The following is a 20367-nucleotide window of genomic DNA, read 5'->3' as shown; positions in this document are numbered from 1 at the left end:
ATCACTAAAGCAGTCCATTTCCACTATTTTTACACAGTGAATGTGTTTCTTTTACTTCAACAGAAGTCAAAACTTTCCTTTTCATTTTGTTCCGCTTGGTGTGTTTAGCGTTACGATATTTTTTAAAAAAGTTTTAGGAGTCGAAGAAGTCTTCTCTGATATCGATATTATCTTCGATCTTTGTGTGCTGTTAGTTAAATGTCAGTTTGGATTTCTTCCCATTTGTATTTCGATCGAGTTGTAGGCAACATACAGAATTGTTGTAAGTATATGTTTTATATTTTTATTTTTTTTTGGTCTATTTATTCAAAATTGCACAAATTTTGCAGCTATACAAAAACGGTATTAACAGCCATGGTGCATGTGGTGCAGAGCAGCGAGGATTTCAAGAAGCAAATCTCAGATGCCGGCGACAAGCTGATCCTCATCGATTTTAATGCCGACTGGTGCGGCCCCTGTAAGCGAATTGCACCCAAAGTGGACGAACTGGCGTGTCAATATGCCGAACGTGCCATTGTCCTGTCGGTGAATATCGATGAGCATATGGAGATTACCATGGCGTATAACATAAGGAGCATGCCGACATTTGTATTCGTCAGATGCGGATTTATATTGGAGAGCTTTGTTGGTAGCAATGCCGACAGACTCTCCAAAACCATGGACAAATATGCGAACGATATTCAGGAAATGCACTTTTCGGAAATGGATCTCAAGCCGCAGCTGAAGCAGCTGCCCAACTCCCCCCTGGAGAGCGTCGACGAAGCTGCTCACATGGTAACCGAATGCGCTGAACCTGCTGCTACTAACAATACCAACTGCAACAGCAACGAGAATCGGGAAATTGCAAACCTCTAAATTGAAATACCAAAAAAAAAAAGAAACCATGCAAATCACAAAATTAAGAACCAAATATCAGTGATGGGTGCCATAATCCCATAATCGCGTATCCCGTAAGAGGAAAAAACCACACAAATTTTTGCAGATTCGTAGAATTTCTGAATACACAAATATCATCATTAAATATAACAGCTTTTCAAATTTTGCATATTCTTGCTGAGGATATATAAATACATATATATTTTATTGTTTTTGTTGCGAAGTTTGCATTAAGGCAGACGTCTGCGATCCCAAATTCATATATTGCACAGGAGCGGATCGGGAATGGAATCTTCGACGTCTCAGATAACCGTTCGAAATGGTTTAAAATGTATCTTTTTGAATTATTTAAATGGACGAATAAGCAACTCTGACTTACAGGATTTTATTGTATTGTTTATTCTAATTATTTTTAAAATTAGGAGTTAAAAAAAAACTGTTACATTTAGGTGTGTCCAAATGTAAAATCTCTGAACCATTCACACGAAATGAATTTTTCCTCAATTTACGATTATATATACAATATATAATACGGGCATATAGTAAGTATATGGCCAAAAATAAATATAAGGAAAAACATTGGAGCGTCTTGGGAGGAGCGATTACTTTTTAGCAAAAGTAATTTTCATCGCGTGCGTTGGCGTTATTTTGAAGCCTTGGAGCGCTTCTTTGGCGGCATTGCTCTGCAGTTCCGTGGTGAACTCAACGAAGGCGATATCGTGACGATTGGGTACGAGACGCACCTCCTTGAAGCCAGGGAACTGATTGAACAGCATCGAGAGCATCATTTCGTTTGTCTCCTCCGGCAGATTGGTGAGGAATAGAATTTGATTTGGTGGCTGCTCCGTTTGTGTATTCGGATTTGCATTCTCTGCATTCGATGGCTTCTTCTTCTTGTCCCTGTTTTTTTTTGTTGAAAATGAAATGAAAATTGAAGCATGCATTTTATGTGTCGTCACAATTCACTACATCACAAACTACTTACTTTTTCTCTTCGACGCCGGGCGCCGGCTTTGGCGGCTTCACCTTCTTCGGCCGCTCCTTGTACGTGCCCTTTAATTTGGCCACAATATCTGAATCGGACTTGGAGTAGGCAATGCGCATCGGTTTGTCGTAGAACGGAAAACCCTGCATTGTGCGCAATGCATTAGAGGCGCTGCCAATTTCCTTAAATATGACAAATGCCTGTCCTCGCATCTTTAATGTTTTCAGCGCCACAATGTCGAGTATCTGGCCGAATTGTGAAAAGATCGCGTACAGCGATTTCTTCAGCTCCTCCTTCTTAATCTTCTCGTTTAGATTATTTATGTAAATGGTTTGATTTGGTCGTACATCCATTTTGGTTTTCTTTTGTGTGTGTGTAGGCAAATATAATCGAATAGAAAAACTGCAAAGCAAAAAAAAATGCTCTTTCTGTCTTCGCCGAGAAGAGATGTGCAATGAACACAGAGTTGCTGCGTCGCCATGTTTTTGCTGAAATCGTATATCGATATTTAGTGAAGCGATATCAAGGCAGACAAAAGCTGTCTGCTATTGCTTGATATATTTTTAGTGAAATATGGAATAGAATTGTTTGACGTGACAAAATGGAATTCATAATTCTCGATATGTTATCGATAGATATGTTTTGATTGGTTGTTTTTGCCGGTTGCATTCCATCAATTTGTAACTCGTTGCGACTGTCAGCAATTTGATATTCTTGTTTTAATGTTGCCAGTGGGAGATGACAAAAAGGATCGCTATGCCAAGCTGTCCTTTCTCGGCGAAGGTCAGGTAAGTGCGCCTACCCCCCGCAAGTATATTATTATTGTTAAGAGATTTCTACTAATTTATGTTCCCGCACGAAACAGTTTGCCATCGTTTATAAGGCGCGCGACACTGTAACGAGTCAAATTGTAGCAGTAAAGAAGATGAAGACGGGCAGCCGGGATGAGGCACGTGATGGCATCAATCGCACCGCAATGCGTGAGATAAAAATCTTGCAGGAGCTGCAGCATGAGAACATTATCGGGTTGCTCGATGTCTTTGGGCGATTGTCGAATGTTTCGCTTGTGTTCGATTTCATGGACACCGATCTGGAGGTGATCATCAAGGATAATAAGATAATACTCACACAGGCAAACATTAAGGCATACGCGATAATGACGTTGCGCGGCCTCGAATATCTCCATGTCAATTGGATACTCCATCGCGATCTAAAGCCGAACAACTTGCTGGTGAACAGCGATGGCATCTTGAAGATTGGTGATTTTGGTTTGGCCAAATCGTTTGGTTCGCCCAATCGCATCTATACGCATCACGTGGTCACCCGTTGGTATCGCTCACCGGAGCTCCTCTTTGGCGCCCGTCATTATGGCACCGGTGTCGATATGTGGGCCGTTGGCTGCATTCTAGCCGAGCTCATGTTGCGTGTACCATTTCTGCCCGGTGACTCCGATCTGGATCAGTTGACGCGCATCTTTAGCGTCCTCGGCACACCGACACCGAACGAATGGCCGCATGTCAGTAAACTCCATGATTATTTACAATTTCGTAACTTTGTTGGCACACCACTGGAAAATATATTCACTGCTGCCGGCAATGATATGATCACATTGATGCGTCGCCTCTTTGCCATGAATCCGCTAAAGCGTTGCTCCTGTCGCGAGGCACTTAGCATGCCCTATTTTCACAATAAGCCCGCGCCCACAGTTGGACCCAAGCTGCCAATGCCATCGGCCATACTGGCGGCCAAGGAGGGCACCAATCCAGCTGCCGCCGGCGATGAGAAGCCCGCCCTCAAGCGCAAGGTCGTCGAGACAACGGTGCGCGGCAATGTAATGCCCCAAAAGAAGCTGATGTTTTGATGGCATCCCGCCATCCTATATGTTCATTAATACATTCTATCTATTCATTCAGTGTTTATCTATCTAGTTTCCAACGCTCGAGCGATTGATTGGCAGGTTGTTAATTATAAGAGTATAAAATAAAAAATGTTCCATAAACAAATCCTTATCGTCTGCTCGAATCCAAATTTGATTGGAAAACAAATACAATAAAAAATCCACAAGATTCTAATATGGCAGCTGAATAGATTTGTGATATATTATAAAATGCTTGATTAATAACTGATATTTAGATGTATTTTTTTTTGTTTTGTTGGTTTGTAAGAAGAGCTTCAAATATGTTTAAAATTGTAACCAGGCTGGCGCTGGATTTGTTGTGCTGTTGAACACTCGACAAAATTCGTAGCAAACAAATTCGTCAATAGTTTCTTTATTTATTTATTTATTTTTTTTGGGTTACAGCATCACTGATTGGCGCTGGCTGCGGAGCAGGAGCAGGAACAGCAGCTGCAGCAGTAGTTGAAGCAGCAGCAGCTCGAGGAGCGCTGGAGCATCGTTATGCCGCTGGGCAGACGGCTGGCCATCGGATCAGATGAGGTGGCGCGTCGTCAACGCGCCGAGCTGCGCACCACTTATGGCAACAAGCTGTCCAATCTGAATCTGGAACGATTGCGTCACACAGCAACAATGGCATCAGCATCATTGCGACGCATTGCATCCAGTTTTGCGCAGGTGAGCGATGTCAAATGCGGCGCCTGTGCGGCCCTGCCACACGATGACAACGAGGAGGATATGCACGAGGAGCATGCCGAGATTCTCATACGCAGAGAGCCATTTCAAATGGAGCCAACGACAAGCAAACCAACCACAACAACAACAACAACAACAACAAGAACAAGAAGAGCTAACGCAACTACAACTGCTGCCCCATTCTCAGAGAGACGCCAGCATCATCATCATGATCATCATCTGTGTGAGGAGGATGTGGTCAGATCGCGTGCCAGCGAACGTTGGGCTCAAATCGCGTGCACCGTTTCGGCGCTATTCCGTGTGAGGCGCATCGATACGGCGACTCCATTGTCGGAGCTGCGTCGGCTGCGGGAGCAGCGCGATCTATTGGTGGCATTTACGCGGCCATTTCTCTATGAGGATGCCGTGCAGCCAAAATGACTGAAATTCGGCACAGCAAACAAAGAAACCAACTGTCAACAACAATATTGCATACAAATTGCGCGCATTCCTACAAAATAAAATCGATCCAAATCCATCACATAAATCAAATACGAATGCCATAGTTGAGTGGAACCAACAACGATATACCCTGCAACCAGCTGTTAGTTTCTTACCAAAATTCGTATACGCAGATGCAAGGTACTTGGCCCATCTTTAAATTTATTGAAACTTTGCTGGCTGATGATTTAAAGGGATCGCTTTAGCCAAGCCCCACTCCATACGATGATCTGTTGCTGATGAACTTTTCTTAAATCCTTCGTGATTTTTTATGTTTTATGCAATTGTTAGTTTCTTCTTCCTTGATCATTTGATGGCTTTATTCAATGGGTATTCAAATCTTACAAAATCCAATGGAAAGATTGAAGTATTCTTAATTTTTTGTTGTCTCCTGTCTGCACAAAACCAATTTATCTTTTTTACCGATTGAAAAATGGACAACAACATTTTTAAATCACATTCACATTAATATCGCATTTATTTATATTTCGAATTCAAATGCAGCTACAAAAAAAATACTCGCATTTTGTTTTTGTCTCCTTTCGTTTTCTTGTTCTCTTTTGTGGCAATTGGGCAGCACAGCTAGTTAATATACCTTCTCTCGCTCGCTCTCTCTCGTTCGCTCTCTTACTCGCTCGCTCTCTCTCAATAGCAACGGCATCGATCGCGTGGACAATCCGATCGATAATTGAGGCACTCGTCCATGCAATAAGTATCGGCGCCCTCGCGTCCCTCCAGCTCACCAATCGCAACGCACTCTTGCCTGCAAGCAATCAATGTGTGAGGTTAAAGAGGAAGAGAGAACGCACTAGCAAAATTGAGGTTATGTTCAACTACGGCACTACTTACGGACAGTGGCAGGCGGTCTCTGGACAATTGGGCGGATAGCGCAAACAGTTAATCTCACACCAGTTATCGATGCCGGGCAGCGCACGGAATGCGGGCGCTCCAATACACTTTTGATCGCTGTTATATTTGCAAAAAACAAAAAGAAAACAAAACAAATAAAAACCAAGCTGTTAATTGTAATTTATTATTATTAATAGGCGAAAAGCTTAGCCGCACCCTGAGCCTAAACTAAAAGCTAGCGTTAGCATAACTAATATTACTTAATTAATATAATATTTAAATACTATAATTTGATAAATTTTAGATATATTTATATTTATTATATATATATATTTTTAAGAATCCTGCAAAGCAAAGCTGTTTGCATCGGAATTCCAATCAAAAATCGTGTTTCCAAATTGTTTCTAGATTTTTGAAATTCACTTAGCCTTTTTCGAATTTCTGAGTAAATCGGCCAATTTTGAGAGGAAGCCTTTGTGTTTTCCACCAGAGCATAATTTACAAAATTCTCTTCTCAAATGATTTTTCTGTCACACATCGTAAACAATTCAATATATATATATTTTTTTCTTTTAATAAAAAAAGAAAACATTTTATCGAATCTTACCAAGTGAAAATAAACCCGATATATATATATATATATATATATATATATATATATATATATAAGAAACACACACATGCAATTATACGCAAAGAGAAAACAATCAAAATTCGCGAAAATATGAGTCGTGAACGATTCAATCATCTGAGGCGGGAGCGTGAATCGGATGGACTCCAGCAGATTTTACAGATGCCGATAAAGGCACCCACTCAACTGGGTGGCAAAGCGTTGCCAAAAATGATGTATACGCGAACGGAAATGATGAAATGCAGTTCGATGGGTAAGTTGAACATTATATACTTAAGAGGTAGTTTAGAAATTGCACATAAGTCTAAAAGTCCATCCGAATGAAATCAATTTAAATACAAATAATAATAAGCAATAAACAATTTAAATGCAAGCTAATTCCTATAAAATTAATTCATTAAAATGATGACTGTAATAAATATGAGAAATGAAATCAAGTTAAGATCGAAGATGTGGTTTGAAATAATAATGCTCTTTTGTCAGATGCAAATGCAGTACGTGGGAAGAGTCTTATGAATTATGTGCCTCGTTTGCCTGAAGCAAGTGTGGCAACAGTTGCAACTCATTTGAATGCCTGTGAAAGTGCGCCTGCCACGCGTTGCAACAACTTTCTGCCACGCGTCGCCAAGTTGCCCAACAAGAACAACAAGTACAACAACAGCAACAACAACAAGAACAACAACAACAGCAATAATAATAATAATAATAATAATAACAAAAATATGAGTAAAAAACTTGCAACGCCGAGCAAAACATGTTTCCCGAAGAAAACCAAAATCGCTGCCAATTCAAATGAAATGGATAAGCTGGCAAAACGGCAGCAAATGTTGCAAACAGAAATGAAGACAGTCACAGGGATTAACGTAGGGAGCACAAGCAGCTTGAACAACAGCAGCAGCAACAGCAGCAGCAGTGCCAGCAGCAGCAGCAGCAGCAGTGGCAGTGGCAGTGGCAGCCATGATTCACTCAAGGCGAAGCTGGCCGACGCATTCCGTTTGCCCGACGAGCAGAACCAGAGTTTCGTCTATTTATGCAAGCCGGTGAATGAGATGCTCCAACCCAGCGTCGAGCAGCCGGATGAGCTGCAGGAGCTGCAGCAGCTGTCGGTCGATGAGGGAAGCGATGTGTCGAGCTGCATTGCGCTGGAGTCGCAAAGCAGTCGAAAGCAGACACCAGAGCCATATTTGGAGCAGGAACAGAGACAGGAGCATAAGCTGGACGTGCAGCAAGATGAGCAGGAACAGCAGCAGCAGCAGCAGCAGCATAAAAAGATCGAGCTGGTTGTCCAGAATATTCCCACACTGCAGCGAGAGATACGATTGCTGCAGCAGCTGGGCGAGCAACTGGAGGCAACACTCGGCGGCAGCTTGAAGTCCAATCAAATCGAATTGGACTCCAATTGGGCGAATTGTTCCGATGCAAATCTGTGTGGCGATGCCAGCTGCAATTTTTATACACCACGCTCGAATCTGTCGCACTTTGGATACGATGCCCTGCCCATTGTCCACATGGGCTGGCGTCGCATCGAGATGCGTGCGGGCATCCAGCAGATCGCTGCCATCGATTATTATGCACGGCAATTTGGCTGTGTCAGCGAGTATCGCATCGAGATGCGAACTCTCACGCAGCTGAAGACGGCGGATGAGTGGCAGTCGTTCTATTTGCCGCTGGCCGAGGATGGCGGCCTGGAGCGGACCACGTTCCGTTTGCTGCGCGAGAATCCGAATCTGCTGCTGAAGCAGCTGCGTCCATTGACGCCGGCTCGACCATTCAATCTGCTCGAACAGGATGCCATGTTCTTCAATAGCATGCTCAGCTATGGGGAGCCGGCATTGGAGCTGCGTGAAACGGGCGGTGGTCTGCCACAGCAGCTGGTCAGCTTGGGTTCGTTGCGTGCCGTGCATGGCATGCGGCTGGCCATCAACTGGTCCAGCGCCGATGTGGAACGTATGCTAGTGTCAGGCAACATTGAGAAGGAGCAGAAGCAGCAGCAGCGGCAGCAGCAACAGCAGCAGCAGCGGGAGCTGTTGGAGATGCAACAGCAGCTGGAGAAGCAGCTGGAGAAGCAGCAGCGGGACCAGTTGCCACTCAAATTGAGCCACACGCACAGCTCGCTGAGGAAACGTGCCCCATCGATGCATCTACAGTTGCTGTCGCATCCCAAGTATAGGCCACGTCATCAACGCCGTCTTGTGGCGCCACTGAAGACATCCAATCCGATGGAGCCGAAGCCGCACAGGAAACTGCTCAAGACCATACTGGTTGGCATTGTTCAGGTCGCCCTCTTCCTGGTGCTGATCATGGCCTTCACCTATCCGGATATACGCTGCTGACTGTTGCCATCCCGAATCGAATCTTTGATTTGATTCATTCTTGTTTTTTTGCATTTTGATTTGACTGCTTGTCGAGGTCAAATGTCGAGTGTTAATAAAATTTCATGTGTTCGCTTTGAAAACCAATCAATTCGATTCGAAAAAACCGCTTTAATGTTAGGCTCCATTTACGTTTCTCCTTTGACGCAACAAGTGCGTTTTTTGGAGTTCTTTTTTTTAATTGAAAATATTACAATATTATTTTCGGGTTCAGTTATTTATTTGGAGTTGTAGTTCGCTTGAAAGAACTAAAAACATGGATTTTTTTTATACTTACTCTGAACATTTTGTTTCATTAATTAATTGAATTATTAAAACGATTTTATGTTCGTTTGATTTCTCAACTAATCCGTACTAACTCTTGTCTGCTTGGGGCTTTTTTCTGGGTGTTTCTCAATCCTTCTAATAATTTTTGTATTTGAAATAAATGCATATTTTTTTGTTCGTTTTCAATATGCATAAATATTCATTTTGATTTTTAAATAATTCATATTTTTTGTTGTTGTTGTTGTATTTGGATGAGTGGACTGATAATTGTGGCCATTATTTAAATATATGAATATAGTTCTACTTATTCGCTATTTTCCTATTTGAAAACACCTGTGGCATCCCGTGGATTGCTGCTGTTTAAAAACGGTTAACCGTTTGATATTCAGCGAAAGAAAACCATATAAAACGATGGATTTAAGTTTAACTTTTTGTTTTCATGTTTATTTGAAGCATTTTTTTTATATATACAGCTAATGTGAGTGTGCGTGTGTGTGTGTGTGCGTGTGTGTGTGTGTGTGTGTGTGCGTGTGTGTGTGTGTGTGTGTGTATGTGTGTGTGTGTGTGTTGTGTGTGTGTGTGTGTGTTGTGTGCTACCATAACCCGATTTTGCATCTTATCTTTTATAGTTTACAGTTGACCTTTACCCGTTTCGCTTAGATTTTGCGTTGCGCTGCTTTAGCTAGAAAAACTTTATATAACGGGTAAGCGGGTGGTTTTTGAACGTGTTTTTGTTTTGTCTTAGCGGGTAAGCGGTTAAGCGGTTGGCGGCTTGCGTTTGCGCGCATGCCGCGTGGCATTGCTAAATAATAGAAAATGCGAAGCAAAAGTTTAAAATGCATTTGGTTTCTTTTGTTTTTTTTTTATCACAGTTGAGGAAAACTCAAAAAGTGGTTAGCAAAGTGACAGAAATGAATCTCTACAATTGAAGTTGAAAAGTTGCTTCTAAAACAATACGTATAGAAATGTGTAGAAAATAATAGAAGAAGTAACAAGGTAGTGTCGAATCGGTTACATTTTTAGTATACATAGTTTGTGCTGCAAAATTGAAAAGAGTTTTGAACCGGTTATTTTGAAAGAGTACAGAAATAGTTTGAAATTGCATTGGTTAAATGAGCAGCAGCCGAGCAAAAATGAGATCAAAATAAATGTAAGAAAAAAGCCTATTGATAAAAACGATAAAAGAGAACTTAAAATATTTAGTAAAATAATTATTGATGTGTGTGTAAATCGATGCAAGATGGTTAGCAGCTACAACGTTTTGAAATCACTTTTGAGTGTGCTGTGCAACCGGTTAGCAATTAGAAATGAATCGTTTATGAAACGGATTTGAATCAGTTACATTAAAACACTCACCGCACAATCAGTGGGAAGACATTATTATCCTCGGGTGCCCGATAGTCGCGATAGTAGAGCAAATACGGAGATTTATTATTGACGAAAATGGGCGGCACTCCGCCTCCCGTGTTCGAGAGGATGGCAATGTCCGCACAATTACGGAATGTTTCTGCCGCAAAAATTGAACCGATTGGATGATTTTTCAATTTGATTCAAGGAATGAGGGTAGTGCTTACCAGCCTTGCCACAGCCGACGGCTTCGGTGCCATTGGAGCAGGTGCCCCACATGTTGGCCGTGTAGTAGGTCCACTGGAGTACACATTGGGTGCAGGTGATATATGGCGGTAAACGGACGCGATACCGAAAGATGTCCTTCTTTTTGGTGTCGCGCGGTATAAGGTATCGATGCTCCCGACTGCCCGATATGTAAAGCGGATGACGATCGAAGCAATCCTGTGTTGCCTCCTGCCGGGGATTGTTATTCGGACACAAATACATCTCGAAGCGGCCATAATGATTGGCCGTTAGTTCCACTTCGACATCGATCTCCTGGCCAGCTGTATAATAACGCGATATAATTCCCTTCGCATACTCCCCGCCCGCCTCATGTGGTCGCGGCGCCTTCACATGATAGGCATCCCCACAGACGCCGCAGCGACCGCTGTTCTGCTCCCATTGGACCGCATAGCCGCCGCAGAAGAGCTCGTTGTCATTGTAGTTGACCGGATTGGGATAGCCGAAGCGCCACATTGCATTCCTTGCCGGTGGATCCATCAGTCTGCCATGACCCAATGCCATGGGCAACAGCGTCGTCTGTCAAATAGAGTCGTTGTTTTATTGTTGCTACTTCTTTATTATACTCTAATATTGCTTGCTAGACGGGCATATGTCTGACACCTCTCCAAAACTTGGCATTTATCTACGCTATGCTCTGAAATCGATAACATCGATCAGTGCAAACCGATAAAAAAGTCATATTTCCTACAATTTTAAAGGTATGCTCATCAAATTTGCATTTATTACTGTTAATCCACATTCCAGTTTCTAAAATCCCCTACCTCTAAAAAAGAAAACTAAAAACAACCTTTTCCAATCGATTTGAGTTTGGAATACAGCTGGTAGCAACGGGGCCCGTCTAAGGCGGAAGATGCCTTGCCACCAACTATCTGCTAGTATTATACTGGGATCAAAGCATGCCGCAGTCGGTTCGACCCTGTTGTAAGTCGATGTGGTTAATGCACTCACCAATCCGAGCAGAATCGTGTACATCTTGCCACTGGCAGCTGTCAGCTGGCGGCGCATCTGCAAAATGGTAAAACGGAGACACAAACGGTTAACAGACCACTGGCCACATCAATTTGAACGCATTTGCGATCACAAAGAAACACAAAAAAAAAAAAAAACGGGTTTACAATGGGCAGCAGCAGAAATACTTACGTACATCTAAGTAAGCCTATATTATGCTATAAAATATTGACTTAAATCGAATCGATGCCCAGCAGGCCATTACACTTAGCTGACTTGATTGGGGACTGCATTGCTTCCACCTGCAAGGACATCCACCTGACTTTTTGCTTACTTTAGTTTTGAACATGTTTTGGCGTCTCAGAAAGAAAAAAAACAAACGAAAAAAAAAAAAACTGTCAACGCCCTGCGATGTGCTTATAAATTTTTTATATTTATTTAGTTTATTATTATTATTTTTTTTTTTGCAAAAGGTTTTTGTAAACATTTTTATAATAGCACTGGATATTGATCTGAAAACGAGTTCTCATTTTCTACTGGTCCGGCCTCCCCGACTTTGCCAGAGAGTGTGGGGCGTGGCCCGAGGCTCTAAAAATATTTTCGCTTGCGCAGCAAGATGCCCAAGTGGAGCCCAAGTGTAAAATATGCACAATATGCATATTGATTAAGATGCGAGAATCAGGCACATCAAACATCTTTCTTTTTTTCTATCGTTTTTTTTTTACGTATTTTTCTGCTCTTTTTTTTTTTTTTTTTTTTTTTTTAGTCATTGGCCATTGATCCCGCAACGGAAGCAACAACACCTAACAGCTACTCGAATAATCATCGCACCAAAATTTTGATTTCATAATGAGCCACGCATTAATTAGCATAAATTCCCAAACAAAAAAAAACAAAAAAAACAAAAACAAATTCAGTTCACTGAAGTCAAATGCGAAAAAAAATTAATAAAAAATACAAATCAATATCTGTATTAATTAGCTTGATTCAAATTGGGTTGTGTAGTTAAATGCAGTTAATCGATATTTGCACTTAGCTCGAAGCTCAATTGAAATTATTAAAATGCCAGCAATACGACTATATTTATAAATCAGTGCTACGATTCGGATAGTAAAGATAGATAGACTGTAGCAGCAGAGATAAGTGAGATATAGTTTAGATGTTGATGCTGTATATATATAACTATAAACTGTAGACTTCAATTCTGAGGGAACAGCCATCTCGGATTGCCTTTTTATAAAATTCATCCCCCCTTCACGAAGAGCTTATAGCTGAATATATTTTTTTTTTAGGCCAGCTGAAACTTTCTATAGACTCTTTAAATTGGTAGAATGCTTAACAAAGTTTAACATACTTAATGCTGCACACAATTCAGATCTTTGAGAGATATTTCAACTTGAGTTCTAGCCCATTATCTGATTAACATCAAGACAAGCCTATCAAGTTGAATCTGTCGATAAACAAGTTGTACATATTTCATTTATTTCATATATCATACAATTAAAGAGCTTCTTGTTTGGTAATCAAAAGTGCTGCTCCACTTGAGCCAGCTCAGTGCAGCTGGAGCAAATCAATCGGCAAATTGAGGGCTTGATTTGACAGACCCAACTTGGCTCTTTGTTTGCCGCTGAGCTGTTTGAGGTTGCATCAAGTTTTGGGCAATGTAATTAGGCTTGAACACTTGAATTTTAATTGCTGACGGCGATGGGGCGGGCAACAGAAATCAATAAGCTGCCTTCCCTCTCTCTCTCTCTCTCTCTCTCTCTCTCTCTCTGAGCGTGTTGCATGCAACGCTGCAGCCGTACAATAAGGCAACTAGGCTCCGGCAAATTCAACAGCCGGCAGCCAAATTAAAAAACCAAAAGGCAGCCAAGCAAGCCAATAAGTGCCCCCAAATGCAAAAAAAAAAGAAGCACAAACGAGAAACAAGTAAGAAGGCTCGAGTCGAGAGAGCTCGTCTGGCAGTTACCCTGAATCAAAGCCATAGATATAAAAAATATGAATGTTTCCCCGTGTTTCAAAATTTACTTTTATGAAAGTTGTATTATTTTATTATACATTATTATGAATGTTATTATTAAATTAATATTGTTTAATATTGTTAATGTGAAATGTTTTTATAGCTCTTCCATCAATCCTTGAACGAATGCAAGAAACATTGTCGGATTGAGGGGTTATATATCTTTGTAGTCCATGATATGTTTACCTAGGATACCACATATTTTATTGGCTATAGCTACATATTCTCGCCTTAAGGCTTTCAGCTCATTGTGCAAGTGATGCAAGTCTTCCAGATGATCAATATTAAATTGTAATTTTTATTGATATCTTTAAACGATTTTTATCGATATTGGGCAATCGGAATGGAAGCTATCGATATTATAAAGTAGGTGTCACAGTCACTGAGATTGAAGCCTTTTTACAGGGTAGACAAGCGTCGAGTGCATGCTTGGCTTCCTTTACAGCAGCGTTTACAATAATGGAACCTCAAATTAAACTGCATGAAATACTTGAATTTTGGCTCTTTCAGGCTTGACTGGTGAAAAATTGAAAATCACTGCTGAAATTAAGTTGTAAATTAAGCAAATGGCCAAAAGAAGCTCCCGAAGCGACAATTGTTGTTGTTATTGTTGTTGTTGTTTTCGCTGTTGTTGCTTAATTGTTGTCGTTGGCGTTGTTTCTGTTTGGCATGCGAAATATTTATTTGCCCTTTTCTGCTTCTTCTTCTTCTTCTCCGTCTTCTTCTTCTTTTTCTGGTTGGCAGTTGGCAGTTGGCAGTTGTTGTTGCTGTTGTTATTGGGTGTTGTGCAATTGACGGGTCCCGATTTACATGTTTGGCCCCAAAATATTTATATTTTTTTTGGTTCACCTTTTTTTTTTTTTAATTTTGGTTACGCAATCGAGTTGGAAACAAATTGGCACAGTTGGCAGCAAAGAGTACAAGTATTTTATGCAGCGGTTAATATATATTTACATCATTTAGTATTTGTGGCTAATCTATTGATATTGTATACCAGAATTCATTAATTATGACAAGAAATTCATTTTGCCAAATATTAAATAAAAGAAATGTTCTTCGGATTCCAGGTTCTGAGGCTGAAAGTGGCGCCAGCAAAAGCAGCTCAGAAAGAAACACACACATACAAAAAAACACACACACACACAGAGAGAGACATATTTGGTAAGCAGAAGAGGAAATAAAAGAGGGAATCTATAAAGTTGAGTCTATAAATAATATAATGTTGACAATACGCATAATAAAAATTAAAATCATTTTTTTTTTCGCGCAAGTCACGATTTTTGTTGTATTTGGTTGGCTACAAAATGACAAATTGTTGAACAATTTTCGGGAAACATATTTTTCGAGGTCGAGCGACAATCGCGTTTACAAATTGAATAATGTATTGAAATCAGATATGGGTATCGCTTTTTATACCCTTGCAAAGGGTACTTCAATTTTGTCATCAAGTAGACATTTATCTATATGTTCTTGATCTTGAACAATTTGCACAAAATATCCTTCAAATTCGAAGACTACATTAAATTGCTGCCATAGGATCAAATTGTAGGAAGATCAGTTCTTGTAACTTGTTCTTGTGTATCTTGTTTGTCAAGTTATCTGGATCAAACTCAACACAAACTATGACATATATATATATATAATATATAAATGTATATGATCAACAAATTATACACATAATATGGCTTTAAAGGTTTAGTTATTGAAACTCTAAACTTTGGTCTGCAAGAGTATGGAATCTTCAGTGTTCTTTCTTTCTTTCTTTATTATTTATTTTTATTTTTTTATTTTTTGATTTGTCTCTTTGCCTTGGTCGCATTGTTTATCAATTTCTTTTACGGCACGAGCGAATTAATTACGGCTGCGAATTAAACTGCTCACTAATTGGGTTCGGTTTCGTATCGTTTTGTTTTGCGGGATTGGTTCTGGATAGGTCTAGATCTATTAAATATAAATATATAAATAAATAAATATATATATATATATATATATATATATAGTGTTGTATTTGTATAATAGAAAAGAGAAAGACGCCCGCGCTCCAATCGAGAATTGGCACAGTTCAGCAAATAACGAAACACGAAAACAAATCAACAAAATGCTAAATAAAAACGGCACAAAATAAACACGAAATTCTTTTTTCGGCTTGATTTGCATAGATTTGCGTAGATTGGTCCATTGAGCCCTATATATTTAACGGGCCGCGAGAGATGGTCAATAATGCGACTAATGGACCTGATATTCTCATTAATAAAACGACAATAAATAATTCAAGCCAAATGTAAATGTCTATCAATGCGGACAGCATTTATTCTTTTCCACAAATCTGGCACAAAGAGGCCCCAACGACTTTGCCGAATGACCGCCAATCGATCAATTTCGATTTATAGCACTGCAATATCAAAGTAATTCCAGTTGAAAAAAGAGCTTAAATATTAATCGCATATTTTTTTTATAACAAAATTGAACTGCTTTTGATATTATTTATTGGCCGTGTGCTCTAACATCTTTTGCAATCTATCCCAAATTCTTCTTTTGTTTGCTGAAATATGTTTTTTATCATTTGATGTTTTTTTTTTGTTTTTCGCATTAAAAGCAAAGTCGAACAGTTCCCAAAAAGTTTTGATATCGATCGTGCTGACTGTTGATATATATAATACATACAGAGTGATACGTTTATATATATATATATATAGTTATCTGTTATGCGGATCACGTAGAACGCACTGGGTACATGGCTAGATGGCATGGCTTAGTATTATCCATCAAACATGCGTAAATTTTATAATGAAATCGAACGGTGCGCTGACATCGATTGTCAAACGATCGATCGAATTGGATTGATGGCTGCGATCTGTAAAGCTAACACCCCCTCTCCCCTCTGCCTCCGCACCACACACTCCCCGCTCACTGTGTGTTTGTGTGTGTGTGTGTGTGGGTGTAAGCCATATAAACATGTTGTCTGCTTTCAAGGCGCAAAAAATGTGTCAATGTGTCAATTTGGTTTTGTTTTCTTTTGTTTTTGGTTTGCTTTTTGTTTACCGCGAATAAATAAGAGCTTTAAACAATTGCCAATTAGAATTAAATGCATATCATAGAAAGCTTTTAATATATGACTTAAGTTAGCTGAGGCGATTTCTTTGTCTTTAAACGGCAACAAAAACAGGCGTGTGACAGTCGTGGGAACAATCGGGTAATAACAAGTTGTTTCAGTTGTTTTAGCTGCTGTTGGCCATCAATTGGCTGGCATCCTGGCCAACTTTTGATATTTAAAATTTAAAATGTTCACACAAATGTACATTTAATAAAAAAAAAAAAACGCCGCTTTTAATGTCGACTTTCAAAATGAGATGCACAAAATGTTATTAACCCAAAACTGACATTGCCAGATTTTCGAATGGTCGGATTACGTGTAAGCCAACGCACAATTCAAGGTCAAGCGAATGTGGCCAAGAGCCAACTAGTCAACCAGGCCAGCGGAGTGAAAGACCAGCTCCAATTTCATCTGGTTCCAATCTGGTAATAACTTGTTATCAGCTGTTGGCCATTCTCTTCTCAATATTTTGAAGCTTTTAATCGCAAGCACAAATTATTTAACATTTAATAATAACTTTTGAGCTAATTCACATTTGCTTGCAAAGAAAATAAAATATTTTTGTATATATATATATAAGAAAAGATCCTAATATATATATAATATTTTCTAATCAGTTTTATATCAGTTTTGTATTGGCATATTTCGTGACTGCATAGATAGAAAGTAAAATTCAATGAAAACATTTTCTTGCGCAATAACCATTTCCCAAAATAGCCAAAGAGAAAAACATTTCAAATTTAACGAATATATAATTTTACTTTTGCTTTCTTTCCAAAAATGTTCGAACCAAAAACCGCAAACCTCACCCCACCGCCCCCAACCCCCAACCTGCAGCCCGCAACCCACAACGGGTGGATCACGTATATTTTATGATTATTCGTTGGAGTCACCACTGCATTTATCGGGCAATCGACCATTATTTGGCTTCATTATTCGGCTTGACTCAGAGCCAAGTTAACAAATAAATAGAAAAAAAACAATACGGATTTGTTTAATTACAATTAAGAGCTCATTGAAATGCACAAATTGCTTCGTGAGTTGTGTTTTTCTGTTTCTTCTTCGTTATTTGTGGGTTTTTGGGGCCACACATAAAACTCCAGACAATTTGACATTTCTTTCTTCTTCTTTTTTGCGATCTCTCTCCCTCTCGCTCTCTCTCTCTCTCTCTCTCTCGCTCTCCATTTTCTACGCGCTAATCCAAACGAAGAAGAAGAAGACGCTTATCTTTCGTGTGTAGCGGTATTCTATTCACTACTGCACATTGTCAGTGCACATATAGATGTGTGTGTGTATGCTTATATATGTGTATGTGTGTGTGTGTGTGTGTATGTGTCGCAGATTACTGTGCATTCCAGTGGGGTTATTTAGTATTCCAGTCGCGTGGATGCCGAAATGCGTTGACTTTGAACGCTTTTGACAGCCCACACTGGAAGGCATATTCAATATTGCTCAGAGTTGAATAGCATACACTGGAATATATACATACGCATACATATATATGTATATATATATATATATATATATATATATATGCTATTAGTCACTAACAGCTGATCAAGGACTTCAGAAACTGACTGCAAGTTCCAACTCACAGCAAACCAAGCTGTTGGAATATGAAACTCAGTGCTGATGAGTTGGCTAGAAAAGTTATTTGAAATAAAGCTAAGCGAAAATGGAATCTTTTTTTGGCGTTAAAAACCAGTAATATTCAAGAGTTGCCACGAAATGGAAATTGTAATTTCCTATTTATTTAATTAATAAATTTAATTTAACTAATTAAATTTGCATTTATTATTAGGTGGTTTTCTGTTCAAATTCTAGAATTTCACTCAAATACTTTGATTTTTTGTGTTTTCTTAATTAAATAAGATTGCAATATATTTATTTTACTCTGTGATTTACTTTATTCACAGGGTATCCATAAGAAATTCGCTTTTAAACGTTTTTAGCAAATTTCCAATTAGAATATTTCATATTAATTTTCAAAGAGCATTGACCGTGTTTATTTATTATCATGTTTTCCACTTCAAGAGGTATTTTTTTTACACACACACGTTAAACAAATAAATGTCAAAATAACTTGCAATTATCATTAATAAGAGCGAAAAAAAGCGTAAGCAAAATAAAAATAACAATAAAATATTTTCTGCACATTACACATTTTGCATGTATATTTTTTTTTGTAAAGTACTAAAATTTTTGAATATAAATCGTTTCAAGGTCTTTTCACACACACACACACACACATCCACAAATATATATATTTATTTTTTTGTGTTTTAAATGTTATGCATAATATGAATATTGTTTGCAACTTAAAAACATTTACCTGAATTGGCAGCAAATTCGAACACAAATTACAAACTGAGTTTTGCACTTGTCAATTAATTAACACTTTAAAAAAAATTTCAATTATAAAAAAAATTTCAACTGATAAATTAAAGAATTCGTAGGCGACACTGGAAAATCGCACACACACTGCACTGGAACTGAAATTCCCACGCACTTTGGAGTTAGGATATTTTTTTTTGCGTTGGACTAGACACGCCAACTGGAATGGGAATTGGAACTGGAATTGGAATTGGGAATTGATGGTGTGTGTGTTGATTGGTTGGTTGGTTGTCGCGTGCTTTGCCTTTGCGCAGCGGCAGCGTTCTGAGTTCGTTTGTCGATTTGCGCTCGAATTTCAACAGCTTCACGGGCGACAACAAACACAACAACAACAAAGTAAATATGCTTCCGAGTCCCGTCTTATTTTTATAATCGATGCGTTGTCGTTTTCAGCTGACGCCGCTGCCGCTGTCGCTGCCCTGCCTTCGAGCTGCTCTGCTGACGCTGCTGTTGCTGCTGCTCTTCGGCTTCACTCGCTACGCATGCGCAGTGCGTCAGCGTTGGCTTTGCCGCTGGCGTCGCTGTCAACAGTTTTTGGCATTGGAGATGCGCGCTTAACTGTGAATTTTCGGGCGCTACAATGTAACAGTGATAACAGTAACAGTAACTTTGTAAAAGCTTAAATACACTGAAAATATTGTGTGGGTTTGATTAATTTGTGATTCAGCGTAACAGAAGCAGGAGAAATATCTATAAGAACTGCTTCTGAAGTCTAAAAGTGGAAAAATTTTATTTTTATATGTATATGATTTTTTCAGACGTTAAATTTACGAGAGAGGCGAGTGATTTCTACATTATCTACTGTGAAGCATTCATTTTCTTGCTTGAAAATCGCTGTTTATGCAGCGATCACCATTGAATCGTTACAAGTAGTTGGTAACTGTTAACTAGCGCATCTCTAGCTTGGCATGCAAAGGAATCTACGATGTAATGTTATTCTCTCTATCTCCCTCTGTCTCTCGCGCGCACGTGCACTCTTTGCAGCAGTTGCGTTGTGCGCTTTGCGCACTCTTCGCATTTTTGCACTTGGCGCATTGCAAGCGGGTTTTCGACATTTCTCTTGCGTGCGTGCGTCTGTGTGAGTGTATGTGTGTGTTTGTGTGTGTGCGTGTTGAGTCAGTGTGTGAAATTGAATTCCTGTCTCAGGTTAATTGTGGAGACTGTCAACAGATTAATCAACTGATAAGTGGAAAAGTGTAGACCAATATTTATTTACCCGCTAACAT

The 20367-nt window shown here is 39.5% G+C and overlaps 5 protein-coding genes across 5 annotated transcripts; 3 read left to right on the top strand and 2 right to left on the bottom strand.

Annotated features, from left to right (window-relative positions):
• Positions 1-231: 231 nt before the first annotated feature.
• LOC6566136 (thioredoxin-2) lies at positions 232-1055 on the top strand. Its single transcript, XM_001992124.2, has 2 exons — positions 232-262; positions 330-1055. The coding sequence occupies exon 2, from the start codon at positions 355-357 to the stop codon at positions 853-855; it is 501 nt and encodes a 166-aa protein (XP_001992160.1). The 5' UTR covers positions 232-262; positions 330-354; the 3' UTR covers positions 856-1055.
• Positions 1053-2311, bottom strand: LOC6566065 (U1 small nuclear ribonucleoprotein A). The gene is made up of 2 exons (XM_001992123.2): positions 1862-2311; positions 1053-1776 (listed from the first exon to the last, which is right to left on the bottom strand). Exons 1-2 carry the CDS (start codon positions 2212-2214, stop codon positions 1479-1481), a joined length of 651 nt encoding a protein of 216 aa, XP_001992159.1. The 5' UTR covers positions 2215-2311; the 3' UTR covers positions 1053-1478.
• A 189-nt stretch (positions 2312-2500) lies between these two features.
• LOC6566064 (cyclin-dependent kinase 7) lies at positions 2501-3984 on the top strand. Its single transcript, XM_001992122.2, has 2 exons — positions 2501-2649; positions 2727-3984. The coding sequence occupies exons 1-2, from the start codon at positions 2584-2586 to the stop codon at positions 3720-3722; spliced, it is 1062 nt and encodes a 353-aa protein (XP_001992158.1). The 5' UTR covers positions 2501-2583; the 3' UTR covers positions 3723-3984.
• Positions 3985-4111: 127 nt separating this feature from the next.
• Positions 4112-5361, top strand: LOC6566063. The gene has a single exon (XM_001992121.3). The coding sequence runs from the start codon at positions 4260-4262 to the stop codon at positions 4869-4871; it is 612 nt and encodes a 203-aa protein (XP_001992157.1). The 5' UTR covers positions 4112-4259; the 3' UTR covers positions 4872-5361.
• Positions 5362-5445: 84 nt separating this feature from the next.
• LOC6566060 lies at positions 5446-19322 on the bottom strand. Its single transcript, XM_032739044.2, has 6 exons — positions 19080-19322; positions 11634-11690; positions 10625-11201; positions 10407-10557; positions 5781-5897; positions 5446-5694 (listed from the first exon to the last, which is right to left on the bottom strand). The coding sequence occupies exons 2-6, from the start codon at positions 11688-11690 to the stop codon at positions 5577-5579; spliced, it is 1020 nt and encodes a 339-aa protein (XP_032594935.2). The 5' UTR covers positions 19080-19322; the 3' UTR covers positions 5446-5576.
• Positions 19323-20367: the final 1045 nt, after the last annotated feature.

This window comes from Drosophila grimshawi, unplaced genomic scaffold, assembly GCF_018153295.1.
Source record: "Drosophila grimshawi isolate 15287-2541.00 unplaced genomic scaffold, ASM1815329v1 contig_848, whole genome shotgun sequence".
In the NCBI taxonomy this organism is placed as follows: Eukaryota; Metazoa; Arthropoda; class Insecta; order Diptera; family Drosophilidae; genus Drosophila; species Drosophila grimshawi.
The sequence above is the reverse complement of the archived record's forward strand: the minus strand, read 5'-3'. Positions and strand labels throughout refer to the sequence as shown.

Bases quoted from the DNA above. Each gene is read 5' to 3' on its own strand.
- LOC6566136 (XM_001992124.2), top strand. From the start codon at position 355: ATGGTGCATGTGGTGCAGAGCAGCGAGGATTTCAAGAAGCAAATCTCA.
- LOC6566065 (XM_001992123.2), bottom strand. From the start codon at position 2,214: ATGGATGTACGACCAAATCAAACCATTTACATAAATAATCTAAACGAG. The intron at 1,777-1,861 runs GTAAGTAGTTTG...AAAAAAAAACAG, and splicing joins CCCGGCGTCGAAGAGAAAAA to GGACAAGAAGAAGAAGCCAT.
- LOC6566064 (XM_001992122.2), top strand. From the start codon at position 2,584: ATGTTGCCAGTGGGAGATGACAAAAAGGATCGCTATGCCAAGCTGTCC. The intron at 2,650-2,726 runs GTAAGTGCGCCT...CGCACGAAACAG, and splicing joins CCTTTCTCGGCGAAGGTCAG to TTTGCCATCGTTTATAAGGC.
- LOC6566063 (XM_001992121.3), top strand. From the start codon at position 4,260: ATGCCGCTGGGCAGACGGCTGGCCATCGGATCAGATGAGGTGGCGCGT.
- LOC6566060 (XM_032739044.2), bottom strand. From the start codon at position 11,690: ATGCGCCGCCAGCTGACAGCTGCCAGTGGCAAGATGTACACGATTCTG. The intron at 10,558-10,624 runs GTAAGCACTACC...TTTTTGCGGCAG, and splicing joins CGTCGGCTGTGGCAAGGCTG to AAACATTCCGTAATTGTGCG. The intron at 5,898-10,406 runs GTGAGTGTTTTA...CAAATATAACAG, and splicing joins GTCTTCCCACTGATTGTGCG to CGATCAAAAGTGTATTGGAG.